This window comes from Diuraphis noxia, unplaced genomic scaffold (genome assembly GCF_037042655.1).
Source record: "Diuraphis noxia isolate RWA-SAM2 unplaced genomic scaffold, SU_Dnox_SAM2 contig0004, whole genome shotgun sequence".
In the NCBI taxonomy this organism is placed as follows: Eukaryota; Metazoa; Arthropoda; class Insecta; order Hemiptera; family Aphididae; genus Diuraphis; species Diuraphis noxia.
Window position 1 is genome coordinate 69,009,837 of NW_028301714.1, and position 13,017 is coordinate 69,022,853.

Sequence of the window (13,017 nt, forward strand, 5' to 3'; positions counted from 1 at the left end):
TGTTGGTAAAAAAGTTTTAAATGACCAAAAAAACTTGAAAATTTAATACAAGGTTCCTTATGAGTTTTTCTTATTGTAGCTAAAAAAAATTAAAAATCGTTAGTCACAATTTCTTTTTATAAGCGTTTATAGTTCAATTTTTTACGAAATCTGTCGAAAACGCGAAAATTTGCAAGTCATTTTGAAGTTGAAAAATCATATAATTGTTTGTGTTTATAACTAAGGATTAAAAATACAACACTAAGTTTTCCTTCAAGTAGCTATTATAGAGAAAACTCGAAGCATCATTATAGGAAAAATTTTAATTGTATTTGAATTTTAAATTTTTACGAAATAGCGTAACAATAACGATGTATCCTCAAACGATTTTTAATATTTGTTATTATTCAAAAAGTATAAGTCGTAGATACTTGAAAATTTTACCAGTTGTTTAGATTGGAATTTTCTTTACATGATTTAATTTTCAAAATATTTTGACTTTTTTTAGATATTTATACTGAAATTTTTTTTGAAGTGTCGATAAAATTTTTTTGGCCCAATCAAAATACTTGAAAATTTAATACAAAGTTCCTCATAATTTATTCTTATAGTGAATAAAAAATTATAAGAATACATAGGCACAAATTTTTTTTATTAGCATTTTAAGTTTAAATATTGACAAAAAATCGTTAAACCATGAATATTTTTTTTTATGTCTGTCATCACATTTTGTGGCAGTAAAAGTTCTTCGATTTTTGACTTCAGTAGGTACCTTATTCAATTTATTCTATTTCAATAATATTTTTTTAAATAATCGGGATAAACAAACTTAAAATTAAGGGAAAAACGGGAAATTTTGCTACAAAACAAATGACCAATGTACATTTTCACCGAATGTTTATATAAATATATTTTATCCACCATGCATATATCTATGATAATATAAGGTATTATGAATTATGATAACTACATGCAATGTTTTTGGAAAAATTGATTAACCATGCCTATGCAAAATGCGTCCTAATTGAAAAATAAAATATTTGTTTCAAAATAGAATATATGACAATAATTAAATATAATATATCTTAGACTGACAAATCATCTTCGTTCAGAATCGTTTTTCGTATACAATGATACCTATATCATTACATTAAAATCTAACCTACCCTAGTCAGAGGTCCACCCCACCACCTAATGTACAGCTGAGCGACATCCACTTACCCGCTTTTTTAAATTAATTTATTTTGGTTTATTGCTAATAAATATGCTTCGACAGCTAATGAGTGACCTTTACTATTTTCATGAGATTCAATAGCAGAATATATATTTTTGAAATTAGTGCAACCACTGTTAAAATTACTAAGTACCCAGAGGATGTATTAAATGCTTTGCATATAGTACAATATACAGCCTTCACCTCATTTTCATTTATACACTCAACTGTAATCCATTTATAAAAAATTGATTCAGACTAGATTTCAGTACAATATATTTTATAATACCTATATATAGGATTTTCTATAATTGTGCATTTAGAACATTTAAAACATATAATTAGGTAGGTACCAAGGTGCTATAAACAGATAATCTGGTCACTATTCTCAATTCTGTAATCTCAGAAAAGATTTTTTTTTTTATCGCCGTGGCCTAATACTGTGCTGTAGCACAGTAGCACAGTGGGCCAGTCGATTCACCCTCCAAAATAGCGAAAATAAAAAATCGAACACAAAATATGGAATACAAAACAGCGAAAATCATTTAATTGAAAGAATAAAATAGGGAATAAAAAATAATGAAAAATTAAAAAAAAATTAAAATTATGACAACAATAAATTATTATTTTTGTTGTATCTAATAAAATATTAATAAACTAATACGTCAAATTATAGGCAATTCCTTTAAAAAAATTTAATTTATCATTTTCGTTGTACATATTTACTAATTTTTGAATCCGTTCAGCCGAATCTTTGTACTTTTTTCCTTATATTATTTATTCCAGATTGATACTGTTCATTTTTAATTTCCTCCAAATTCTGTTGTTTTTGAAGGCATTCAATAAATTTCCAGATGAATGGATGATGTGATGCTAAAGATTTAAAATATATTAAGTTATTTAATTAATTAACTAATTAAATTTATCTGCATATAAAATATAGGTACCTAACAGTGAGCTGAAACCTTTATGCCAACCCTCAATAGAATTATTGGTTTTGGCCACCTGGCGTTTGGAAATGTCATAGCAGTTCCATAACATTATATTAAAACACGGTGATTTCCGAACAATTTTTCTTCCTCGTCGTCCAATCCACGTGTCTTCGAAATAATTAGTTAGTGGATTAAGAAATTCTTCATTTTCGCAAAAAAATGGGGAATCCAACAATCCTTCAAACGCGAATATAACATTGTTTGGTGGCACAAAGACAACAACAGCCGATATCATTCTTATATGTAAAGCAAAATTAGGATCTAATTTAAACTTTGTTGAATATGCCTCCATATAGATTGTGTGAAATGAAAATGGCAACCATTTTGTTTTATATTTGGAAATACATATTTGAATGCGTTAAAAGCACTACGTTTGAAGTCTGTTATGATTGATTTTGGATTTAAATTAGGCTTAATTTCTTTTAAAGTTATTAACAGACGAATATACGTTTCTTCAGTTTTGTTCGGCAGTAAAGCATAAATAGTATGGGTATAATGATAATTTCGTTAATTAATACATATATTGTATAAACTTGTGAAAAAATTAAATGCGATGTTTTTAACGTGCCATCAGCAAACCAATCACTATAGTTGTCCATTATGTCTAAATTGTTATGTGTATAAAATATAATTATTCGATTATTTGAAGGGCCACTATCGTGCAATAGAAATTGTGCGCCATTTTTCGTTTTTCCAAATTGTTCAAGAATATTAAGATCAAAAAGTGATTTTGGATCCGTAGGGACGCAGTCGTTCCTTTTGCGAATTCGACGAAGTGTATTTTTTATTGAACTTATTGATGGCATTGCTCCCACCACTCCAGTTGGTATTTGTGTAGTACTTATTATTTGTTGTGGTAATTGTTGTGTGTGAATAGCTTCGTTTTTCATATTTGCCACTACAATTCTTGCATGAAGTTTACTTGCATCAGCCACGTGTGAATGATCTGACGGCCCTTTAGTAATAGATTCACTTTTAATTATAATAACTTAAAAATTCAAAGTTGCTTGTACCTATCTATTACTAGTATATCTAATTGAAAATAATTGAGATCAATTCGATTATTACGAAATAGCGGTTATCAATATGTCAAGAGCTGAACAATATCAATCTGACCTCCGTCATAGAAAAAAACTGTTTGCAGATGAATCCAGTCAGAATGATACGATGATGTCAGGTCGAGATAAATTTAGAATGTCTAATCATATGATTTAATATAATAGGTAGTTGATCGTCTTGCAGCAGATATAATTTTAAAAACATAATAGTCAGCCATATGACTTTTTTTCTAACAAATGTGTGGTGATAAATTGACGTATATTATGACTTTAATCACTTCGAAAATTATTTATAATGCTCAAAAATCATAATAAAATTACTACGAATCAAAAATCACATGAAATTTACTTCTCCAGATAAGTTATATCTGAAAATAGTATGCATATAACAAATAATTTACATTGGACTGCATTGGAATTAAATATGCAATAAATTCATTTGCTAAGGTAAAATACTATAAAGAATGAAAATACTGCAAGATTTATCAAACATTCAATATTTCATTAATTTTAAGAGACTATACGCAGATAAGAACTAATTTCTATAATATTTAAAGCATGTATAAATTTAAATACGTAATAAATATAACTTTATTTCTAATGTATTATTTAGTTACAAATATTAATAGGTAGGCACGCACTAGCATATATTTTTTATAGTCACAAAATTATATATATATTATATTGTATTTATTTATATTTTGGTCAAAAAGTAATAATATAGGCTACATGATGAAACATAAATAATCTTACAAACTAATTACAGTCGACTCTCGATAATTCAAACCTTATTAATAATTCGTAGCCTTTAGTAATTCGAAGCAAATGCACGGTCCCTTGAAAACCACGCGGTGTAATATTTTAATAAAAATAATACATTTAAGTACACTCGGTAATTTGAAATTAAATTTTGGGAAAACTGGGCACTAACATGTGACAATTCGAAGTATCATCTGTCGATAATTCAAAGTACATTCACCAAATTTAAAAATTATTAAAAAATGAAACTAAATTCGATGAAGTAGAAAACCATTACAGATTTTTTCAAAAAAAAATAATTTGTTATTATAATAATTTAATATTTACATAGTATAATTATAAGGTTATAACTTAATTTATAATTTAAAAACAATATATAAATCTAATTTATGTACCACCTGTTCTACACCTAATTTTCTGAAATAATTAATAATTATGTACAAAACTAAAAAAAAAAAAATTTTTTTCTTAACTCTCAGTAGGTACCGTAGGACGGGGTGAAGTGGACCAGTTTTTGGTATATTTCTTAAGATTCTGAAGACTCTATTTGATCAAAACGATTGAAACTTGGAATATATAATCTATACATATGTATGCTACACTTAATGACATTATTTTTTTTTTTAAACTTTTTTTAAACTTTTTTTTTTGTTCTAAAAAGTGGTCCACTTTACCTCAATATGTGGGGTGAAGTGGACCAGTCATTTGTTTTTCATTAAAAACCACTTCAATCGATTCTAGTTTTGAAGTGGACCACTAAATTACATTTTTAAAAAAAAAAATGACACTGGTACATAGTTAAGATCACTTTATTTATATATAGGTATAACATTTCGATATTTTTATGTAATCAGTCTTGATTTTACATTAAGTCTTTTGTCCTTATTATTATAAAACAATTGTTAAAATAAGATAAATTTTCGTTGGTGTACTTCAAATTGTAACGTCCTGTGAAGTTCTTTTTATGGTTTCTAGGCATTTTTACTTTTTGGTTGGTGGACCACTTCAGCCTATGGTTTTAAAATGTTGTACGAGTTGTTTCACCAAAAGCTAAATAACAATACAATAACAATTATGATTGAAATAATTAATTCATATGAACTTATTGAAATGATTATTAAGTATGAACATTTTCAATTTAGTTACTTACTTTTGAGATTTAATTGATTTTTTGACGACCATCATACAAAAACAAAAAAAATGAGGTTTGTTATCAAAATTATTTTGATAACATATTTTGCACGTATTGTTATCACTAGTATCAAACATTGTTTGTTATCATAATGCTATGGAGGTAGAATTTATTAAACTAATTTTGATGAAACAATGTTAAAGTTATGCTGATAAACATTTAAAAAAATTAGAATGGGCCACTTCATACCAGCAGGTTCACTTCACCCCGTTCTACGGTAATAAGAATTTTTTTTGCTCTATCGTTATACTTTGAACTGCTCAACGATTCAAACTCTCGAAGTTTTTCAACGGTCCCGTCAACTTCGAATTATTGATAGTCAACTGTATTTCATATAAACCTTAAAAATTGATATTATATTCATCTGTACATAAATTATATACCACCAATATAGTGACATTTTTTATATATCTTAGCCCGAGCAAATTGTTACAACCAGTCGAACACTCTACACTATCTTCTCCAAAATAAGATTTACAAATTAATTGGACGAAATTGCGATTAACCATCATCGTATTCATAAGAGGAATTGATGCAAGTGGTTAAAGCGTTCTTAGAAGTTAGCACCCTCAAGTATATTTTTGTTATAGGTACTACCACAAAGTAACTTGATTAATAATTACGTACTTATACTTGGTGTATTAATTTCTATAATGTGGTAAATAAAAAATTGGTAGTGGAATAGCTAGCACAAGGACGATTTTCAAACTTATCACAATATTAAATTTATTTTAATATTCAACAAATCAATTAAAAATTGAAAACAAAAAATTTATTTTATATTGATAGTTATATTTTTTGTTTATTAAGTAATTGATTATTATTAAAAATATTGTGATTAAGAGAATTAAGCAATCGTAAGTTTTGTAATATAATTTAAATACTTCCAAATTGTAAGGTCTAGTTGTTCGTGACACATGTGCCATAGATGTATTTTATTAATCAATAAATATACTAGTACAGCGTGTAATAAATAATAATATAGATTATATATGTAAGTTTATGTATGGATGAGTAAAGAGCATACAGCACATTGGAAATAAATTTTCAAGTAAGTTACCCCATTCCTATCATCAATCCAAATATTTAAATTTTTTGCTTCGATAATTAGTGTTCAATTCTCAGTGTGTCGAATGTTTGTATAGTTTTTATAGATTTTTTTGCCACTGTATTAACTACTTACGTGGAATCTTATTTTAAATTTTAAATCCTTAGCTATAAAAGTTAAAAGTTTTTTAAATTTTTAATAACCAAAGAATTTTAACACAAATTTTCAATTCAATAAATTTTGTCAAAATTTGATTTTTAAATGGTTATAATGTTTTTTAACCCAATGAATAAAATATTATTGACATTTATACAAAAAAAAATAAAAAATGGAAAATTTCAAATGTCTATAAATAACTTAAAAATCGTTGAAATATTTTGAAAATTTTATCAAGTATAGAAATTTATAAAATAAACATTTGGTGTAAATTTCAAGTTTCTACAGAAATTCGTTTTTTAATAACAACAAAATAAGAATATTGGTAAAAAAGAAATTTAATGAATATCAAATGTTGTAATTCAAATGCTCATAAAATTTAATTTGACTTTCAAGTAGACATTTTTTTTTATTTTATAAAAGTAGACGAACTCATGAAGAATCTTTTATTGAATTTTCAAATTATAGATTTAAAAAGATAATTTTTTATACATTTCTAACTCAAAATAGATTGTAATTAGGTACATTATATTGTACCCAATACCGCTATGTTACTATTTATAACATAAAAAGTATCGATTTTAATCATAATATCGTGTATAAAAGAGTATAACCATCAACCGATGAAAATCTTTCTCAACATAATTTCACACTATCAACATTATAAATACCTAAAATTAGTATACTAAAGCTGCTTGAAAATACATATTAATTTTTTTGTTGTAATCCCGACGTTCGTTGTTGTTGAGTGGTTGAGGTCCATTATGCGATAAATCGTAATCATGAGTCTGACCTCTATTTTGTCTCATGATTTTAGAGTACACTTAAGATTACTTATATTAGTCGTAATAAAAAATATACGAACGGTTATGTAGGACACCACTACTCTCCGACGATTATATAGCAACCGTCCAATCTATACGGCAGTTGATAATAAAATAATATCATAGTATAATAATAGATCAGTGGTCACTGATTTATATAGTCTGTCTGCAGTCAATTTGCGTAACATAAAATCAATAATATTATATATGTGATGTTATATGATTACATAAGTTTTGTATTCCCTCCACAAACAGATTATGTAATTTCAAAAGCTAAAATGAGAAAAAAACCGAGAAGTATTACGTTTTTGATGCTTTTTTTTTTTAAGTTCATATATCGGGGTCCAGTGTAATTCATTATACGCCCGTAGAAGTTCCCTGCGACTAGTCACAATAATTTTGCTAGGCACCTACATCATTTCGTAACAATGATTTCGTACCTGACCAATTTGCTGTTTGACTACATCGTCCTGAGCTTGATTATTGTTTGTACGTTCCTTTACTATTATACGACGTCGACGTACGGCACATGGAAGAAATTAAATGTGCCATTCTCGAAGCCGGTGCCCTTTTTCGGGAACATATTCAAAATGTTTACGGGCTTAGAGCACCAAGTGGACGCGTTCGGACGGATTTATAAACAGTTCCCCAATGAAAAATATTGCGGTTTCTATCAGATGAGCACACCGTTTTTGATGCTTCGCGATCCAGAGCTGATCAACACGGTGATCATCAAAGACTTTTCGTATTTCACTGACCACGGTATTGATATGAATCCTTCGGTGAACGTGATGGCCAGAAGTTTGTTCTTTGCGACCGGACAAAAATGGAAAACGATGAGACAAAAACTGAGTCCGGGATTCACTTCCGGTAAGCTCAAAGGTACGCACGAACAGATCCGAGAGTGCAGCGATCAGTTGACGAACTGCATTCACGATAAATCCAAAGAAACCGACGCCATTGAAGTGTACGAACTCATCGGCAATTTAGCCACCGATGTGATTGGTACGTGCGCTTTCGGTATGAAATTGGACACAATTAATAACGATAATTCGAGCTTTAGACAAAACGTGAAGAAAGTGTTCAAACCAAGCGGTAAAGTGATTTTCGCTCAGATACTCGGAGTACTTTTTCCGAAAATCGTAAAGTTCTTAAAACTTCAAACATCTCCGGTCGACGTAGATGCTGTAAATTTTTTTCATTCGGTTTTTGGCGAAGTCATCGAGTACAGGACCAAAAATGACGTGGTTAGGAATGACCTAACACAAACTTTAATGAAAGCGAGACAGGATTTGGTGGTAAACAGTGACTACAAGGGAGAAGGTAAGACTACAGGTTTTTAAAAGTTAATAATAACTAAACGTCATATCTGCAGGTTTTGTAATTTGGATGCTGAATGTCAGGGCTGGGCCGATCAATAGCAGCGCTCCTGGTAAAATAAAAATTTGCACCCCCTCTCTAGATTTTCAAATTTAATCATATCAAATTTTTGCGTCCTCATTCCTACTCTATATTTTGCACCACTAGCAGGCGCCCACCTGGTCAGGCCCTCGGCTCGGCCCTGTTGAATGTATTCGGGTACTCGAACAACGGAATAAAAAACTAAATAACATCTGGACCTTAGGTGTTAATAGTCGTTATGAATAGGGACAGTATTTATGAATAAGTACATTAATTAGTAATCCAAAAGTAACATAATAATTTTCATAATAATTTTTATAAGATATTTTTCTAAACATTTTATCGTTTAAACACAAATTGTATATATTGCATTTGGTCACAATATAGTTTAGTTATTGATACCAGACCAGACCCGATCTATATATTATTATATCATATGTGCACACGTCAATATTTTAAATTGAATTTGGCTATATTTAGATTTATTCTAATTAATTAGTAAATTAATTATAAGTTTAACTGCAAATAATTTAATCACAGATTTAACATTAGGTGATATTTTGGTTTAAGGAGAATCGAATGATAGAATTAGATTTCATATTCGGTTAGAAAATATTTATAATATTTACTTATAATTAATTGTAAATAGGTACTGTCTTAACTCTTAATGGTGCTATTATCAAACAAACGTCTAATTATAAAATCTTACTAACCACATAAAATATATCAAATAATATGTACCACTTAAAGATATAGTAAAATTATTAATAATATTATAAATGTCATATTTATTGATAGAAAAGTATTGTGAACTGGATATAATTGCAAATGCAATGTTGTTGTTTACGGCTGGTTCTGAAACTGTAACTGCCACAGCATCTTTCTGTTTTTATGAATTGGCACTGAACAAAGATATCCAAGACAGATTACGTGCCGAGATAATCTCGTCGAAAATAAAACATGGTGGACAGATCAACAACGAATTTTTGGAAGATCTTCATTACGCCGATATGGTTTTAGATGGTAATAAACATATTATCATAAGTTATTAAATATTAATAATAAATTATCTTGTAAGGTTTTTATGTAGATAAACGTTAATTTGAATTATGTTTTTAAGAAACACGCTATAATTATTTTATTTCAGAAACTCATCGTAAGTACACGATAATTACCGCCCTGTTGAGAGGAGCTACACAAAATTATAACGTACCCGGGGAGTCATTAATGATTGAAAAAGGGCAAAAAGTCTTAATACCTATTTACAGTATACATCACGACCCAAAGTATTATCCAAATCCCGAAACTTTCGATCCCGAAAGATTTAATGCTGAAGAAAAATCTAAGCGACCCAATGGAACATTTTTACCATTTGGCGATGGACCTCGCCATTGCATAGGTATATTATAAATATTGATATTCGAAATATGGGTATAATTTTCAAAATTTTACTTGACATTAATTGTTATATAATTATTCATTATGTTATATTGATAAAATTCAAAATATGTATTTTTTCAGGAAAACGTTTCGCTGAATTGGAATTGAAAATAATTTTAACAAAAATGTTATCGAGATTTGAAATTTCGCCTTGTGAAAAAACGGAAATACCGCTGCAAATGAAAAAAGAACGTGGAATAACTTCACCAAAAAATGGAATTTGGTTAAATTTTAGTCCGATTGTGGATTAATACGTGATAATAACTCATAATATATTTTGGTATCGATACAATATGATATTCCTACATAATAATATTTTACTGCTTTAACTATTGGAATTAAATGAACTATTTGTTCAATGTATTTCATAAATTGCATATTTTTCAGTAATTATATGATACGGATCAAATAGTTAGTCAGTTATTTATAGCGTATTCGAAGTTACATTAATCTGGAATATAACAATTTTATAATTAATATATTATTGAAAATTAAAATACTATGATGATACCACCTGTAGGCTGTAGTTACGAATAATATTGATATTTTATGTAATATTGTATATAATTGTTGTTATATTATGCATTACTAAAGTTCTTCACGGTTACTTACATCACGATCTGTTCAAGATGTGTTCAGTTCATGGTCATATATTAACGAATATCAACAGTGCGAGTTTACAATAAACAATAAATAAACAATTATACGTGGGATTTTTTTTATTATGGTGTCTCCAATATAGGCCTAATCCACATCATAATAATCAAAAACACGCGAACACCAGTCGACTAGCTAAAATAATAATGTACCATTTCCAGAAAAAAGTACACTTCTCGCTTGTGTAACATAACATAACATCGTTTTATCAGTGACACATATTTTAGTATAAATAAAAAAATATCAAATTCAACATTTAATAAGTTTGAAATTTATAAATTATATTTTTGTGGCAGCACGGAATTTACACATTTTCGGCTTACTATAGGGTTGAATTTTCCTTTGTTTCGGACTCTAGAAAAGCAAGATACGCAGTTGGCGCTGCAGAGGAATTTGTATATGTCACATCTCACATAGTATTATAAGTTTAAGTGGAGTGAAAATGAGTTAAAATATTGCGGCTACCTATATACGATTTTCGTATTAGAAACCGGGTAAAAAGTGTTTGTAGGTCTCTTATTATTTTAAAAACAATGTTGTGGATTTTTTTTGCAAATTTAGCAATAATAGTTTAGTTATAGCGGTCAGTTATTTTAGAGTTACGCCAAAATAAGAAAATCGCTAAATGAAAAATCTAGTGAAAATCCAATGTTGTTCAAATTTTAATTTCAAACGCTCATAAAAATTTAATATGAATTTCTGGTGAATATTTATTTTATGATAAAGGTGACATACTTAAAAATCTTGTATTACATTTTTTATGAATTTCTAGCGATTTTTCGTGATTTTTACGTCTTTTGTCAAAATTCAAAATTTGAATGCTTTTAAAACAAAATTGTGACTATAATATATTTATTTTATTTTTCAACCACTATTATATAACATTATTTTAGGAGCCTTTTATTAAATGTTTAAGCTTTTCTACTCAGAAAATAAATTTTTATCGTTATTAATTTAAAAAATACTAATAACGATCGAAAATTGCATATGCCTATAAATGATTCAACTTAAGTCGAAAAATTTTTTTGAAAATTGGATGGTGGATAGAATATAGTGAATATACCTATATAAACATTCGGTGAAATTTTCATGTATCTATGGTAATTTGTTTTAAAGTTACTTACATCAAAAACCAAAATCGATTTTGTCGAAAACTGTTGTGCGTAAAATATCCCGTTTTCCCCTTAATTTTTAGTTTGTTTATCCCAAATATTAAAAAAAATATTGGGAATTTTTTACTTTTGACCCTCCCAAAGTACCAAGTAGATTCACTTTCTGATCAAACGAGGTACTGAAGTTGAAAATCGAAGCACTTTGACTGTCCCAAAACGTGATGACAAACACAAAATATTGTAAAATCACTCACTCCGCTCAGAATTTAATATAGAATTTAATAAACATTTAGAATTCAGATTTTCCAATAATATGTAAGCAATTTGCAATTACAATTTTAAATGAGCTTTTGGAATAAATACAGTTTCGGAATAAGCGATTACGTTATTTCTTAAACATTTCATTTTAAAAGCAATAACAAAAAATAATGTAAATATAGTTAAGCTACAAAAAAAAAAATATTTACGTCTATGCTAAAATTACGAATGTTTTAAAATTATATAATATGTTTTTGATACATATTAAATATATTTATAGTTATTAGAGGGATATATAGGGATTTTAACCATTTAGATATACTGATATACATACTATATATTACTATGTATTTATCCTCATGCATGCTTTGATAGTAAAAACCAATATTATAGACTGAAAACTAAAATAATATTTAAGTGTGAATAATGTATAATATAATAATAGTTATAATTGGTAATAAGACTACTAATAACTAATAAGTATAAATAGTAGTACTTAACACATTTTCTTATAAAATTTAATAATTATAATTTGTACATCAGTATAAGTTTTTAATATATTGTAATGAAGTGCATACCTTTAATAAGCTTTAAAACTCTACATCACGAAATGTTTAGTAGGTATAAATATATAGCTCATCACAATATTTAAGCTTTTACACAAAGTTTTTATCTTGGTATACATACAATACTTTTAAATAAAAATAATGTTAAATTTACATCTAAATAATACGAGTAGTTGAGTTTGACAAAATTGATATTAAAAAATATATAATATTTTTAAGTTTTTTGAATTTATCCATGTATTTAAAAATAAATAAATAGTATATTTCACACATGCATAAATAGCAATAATATAGTATGTTATTTTGCAGGATAGATATTGAATTTGAAAAGCTGCATAGACGTAAAAGACTATTAAAAATAA

At 27.6% G+C, this 13,017-nt stretch overlaps 1 protein-coding gene and 1 long non-coding RNA gene across 2 annotated transcripts; one reads left to right on the top strand and one right to left on the bottom strand.

Moving 5' to 3' along the window:
* Positions 1-4,794: 4,794 nt before the first annotated feature.
* LOC149056415 (uncharacterized) lies at positions 4,795-5,889 on the bottom strand. Its single transcript, XR_016191387.1, has 2 exons — positions 5,152-5,889; positions 4,795-5,051 (listed from the first exon to the last, which is right to left on the bottom strand). It is a non-coding gene; the product is annotated as an uncharacterized LOC149056415 (long non-coding RNA).
* A 1,673-nt stretch (positions 5,890-7,562) lies between these two features.
* Positions 7,563-10,766, top strand: LOC107171472 (putative cytochrome P450 6a13). The gene is made up of 4 exons (XM_089225596.1): positions 7,563-8,544; positions 9,421-9,645; positions 9,770-10,021; positions 10,144-10,766. The coding sequence occupies exons 1-4, from the start codon at positions 7,650-7,652 to the stop codon at positions 10,311-10,313; spliced, it is 1,542 nt and encodes a 513-aa protein (XP_089081722.1). The 5' UTR covers positions 7,563-7,649; the 3' UTR covers positions 10,314-10,766.
* Positions 10,767-13,017: the final 2,251 nt, after the last annotated feature.

Excerpts from the sequence above, each read along its gene's own strand:
- LOC107171472 (XM_089225596.1), top strand. The coding sequence starts at position 7,650 with ATGATTTCGTACCTGACCAATTTGCTGTTTGACTACATCGTCCTGAGC. Across the intron at positions 8,545-9,420 it reads CAGTGACTACAAGGGAGAAG|AAAAGTATTGTGAACTGGAT; the intron begins GTAAGACTACAG and ends ATTTATTGATAG. Across the intron at positions 10,022-10,143 it reads TGGACCTCGCCATTGCATAG|GAAAACGTTTCGCTGAATTG; the intron begins GTATATTATAAA and ends GTATTTTTTCAG.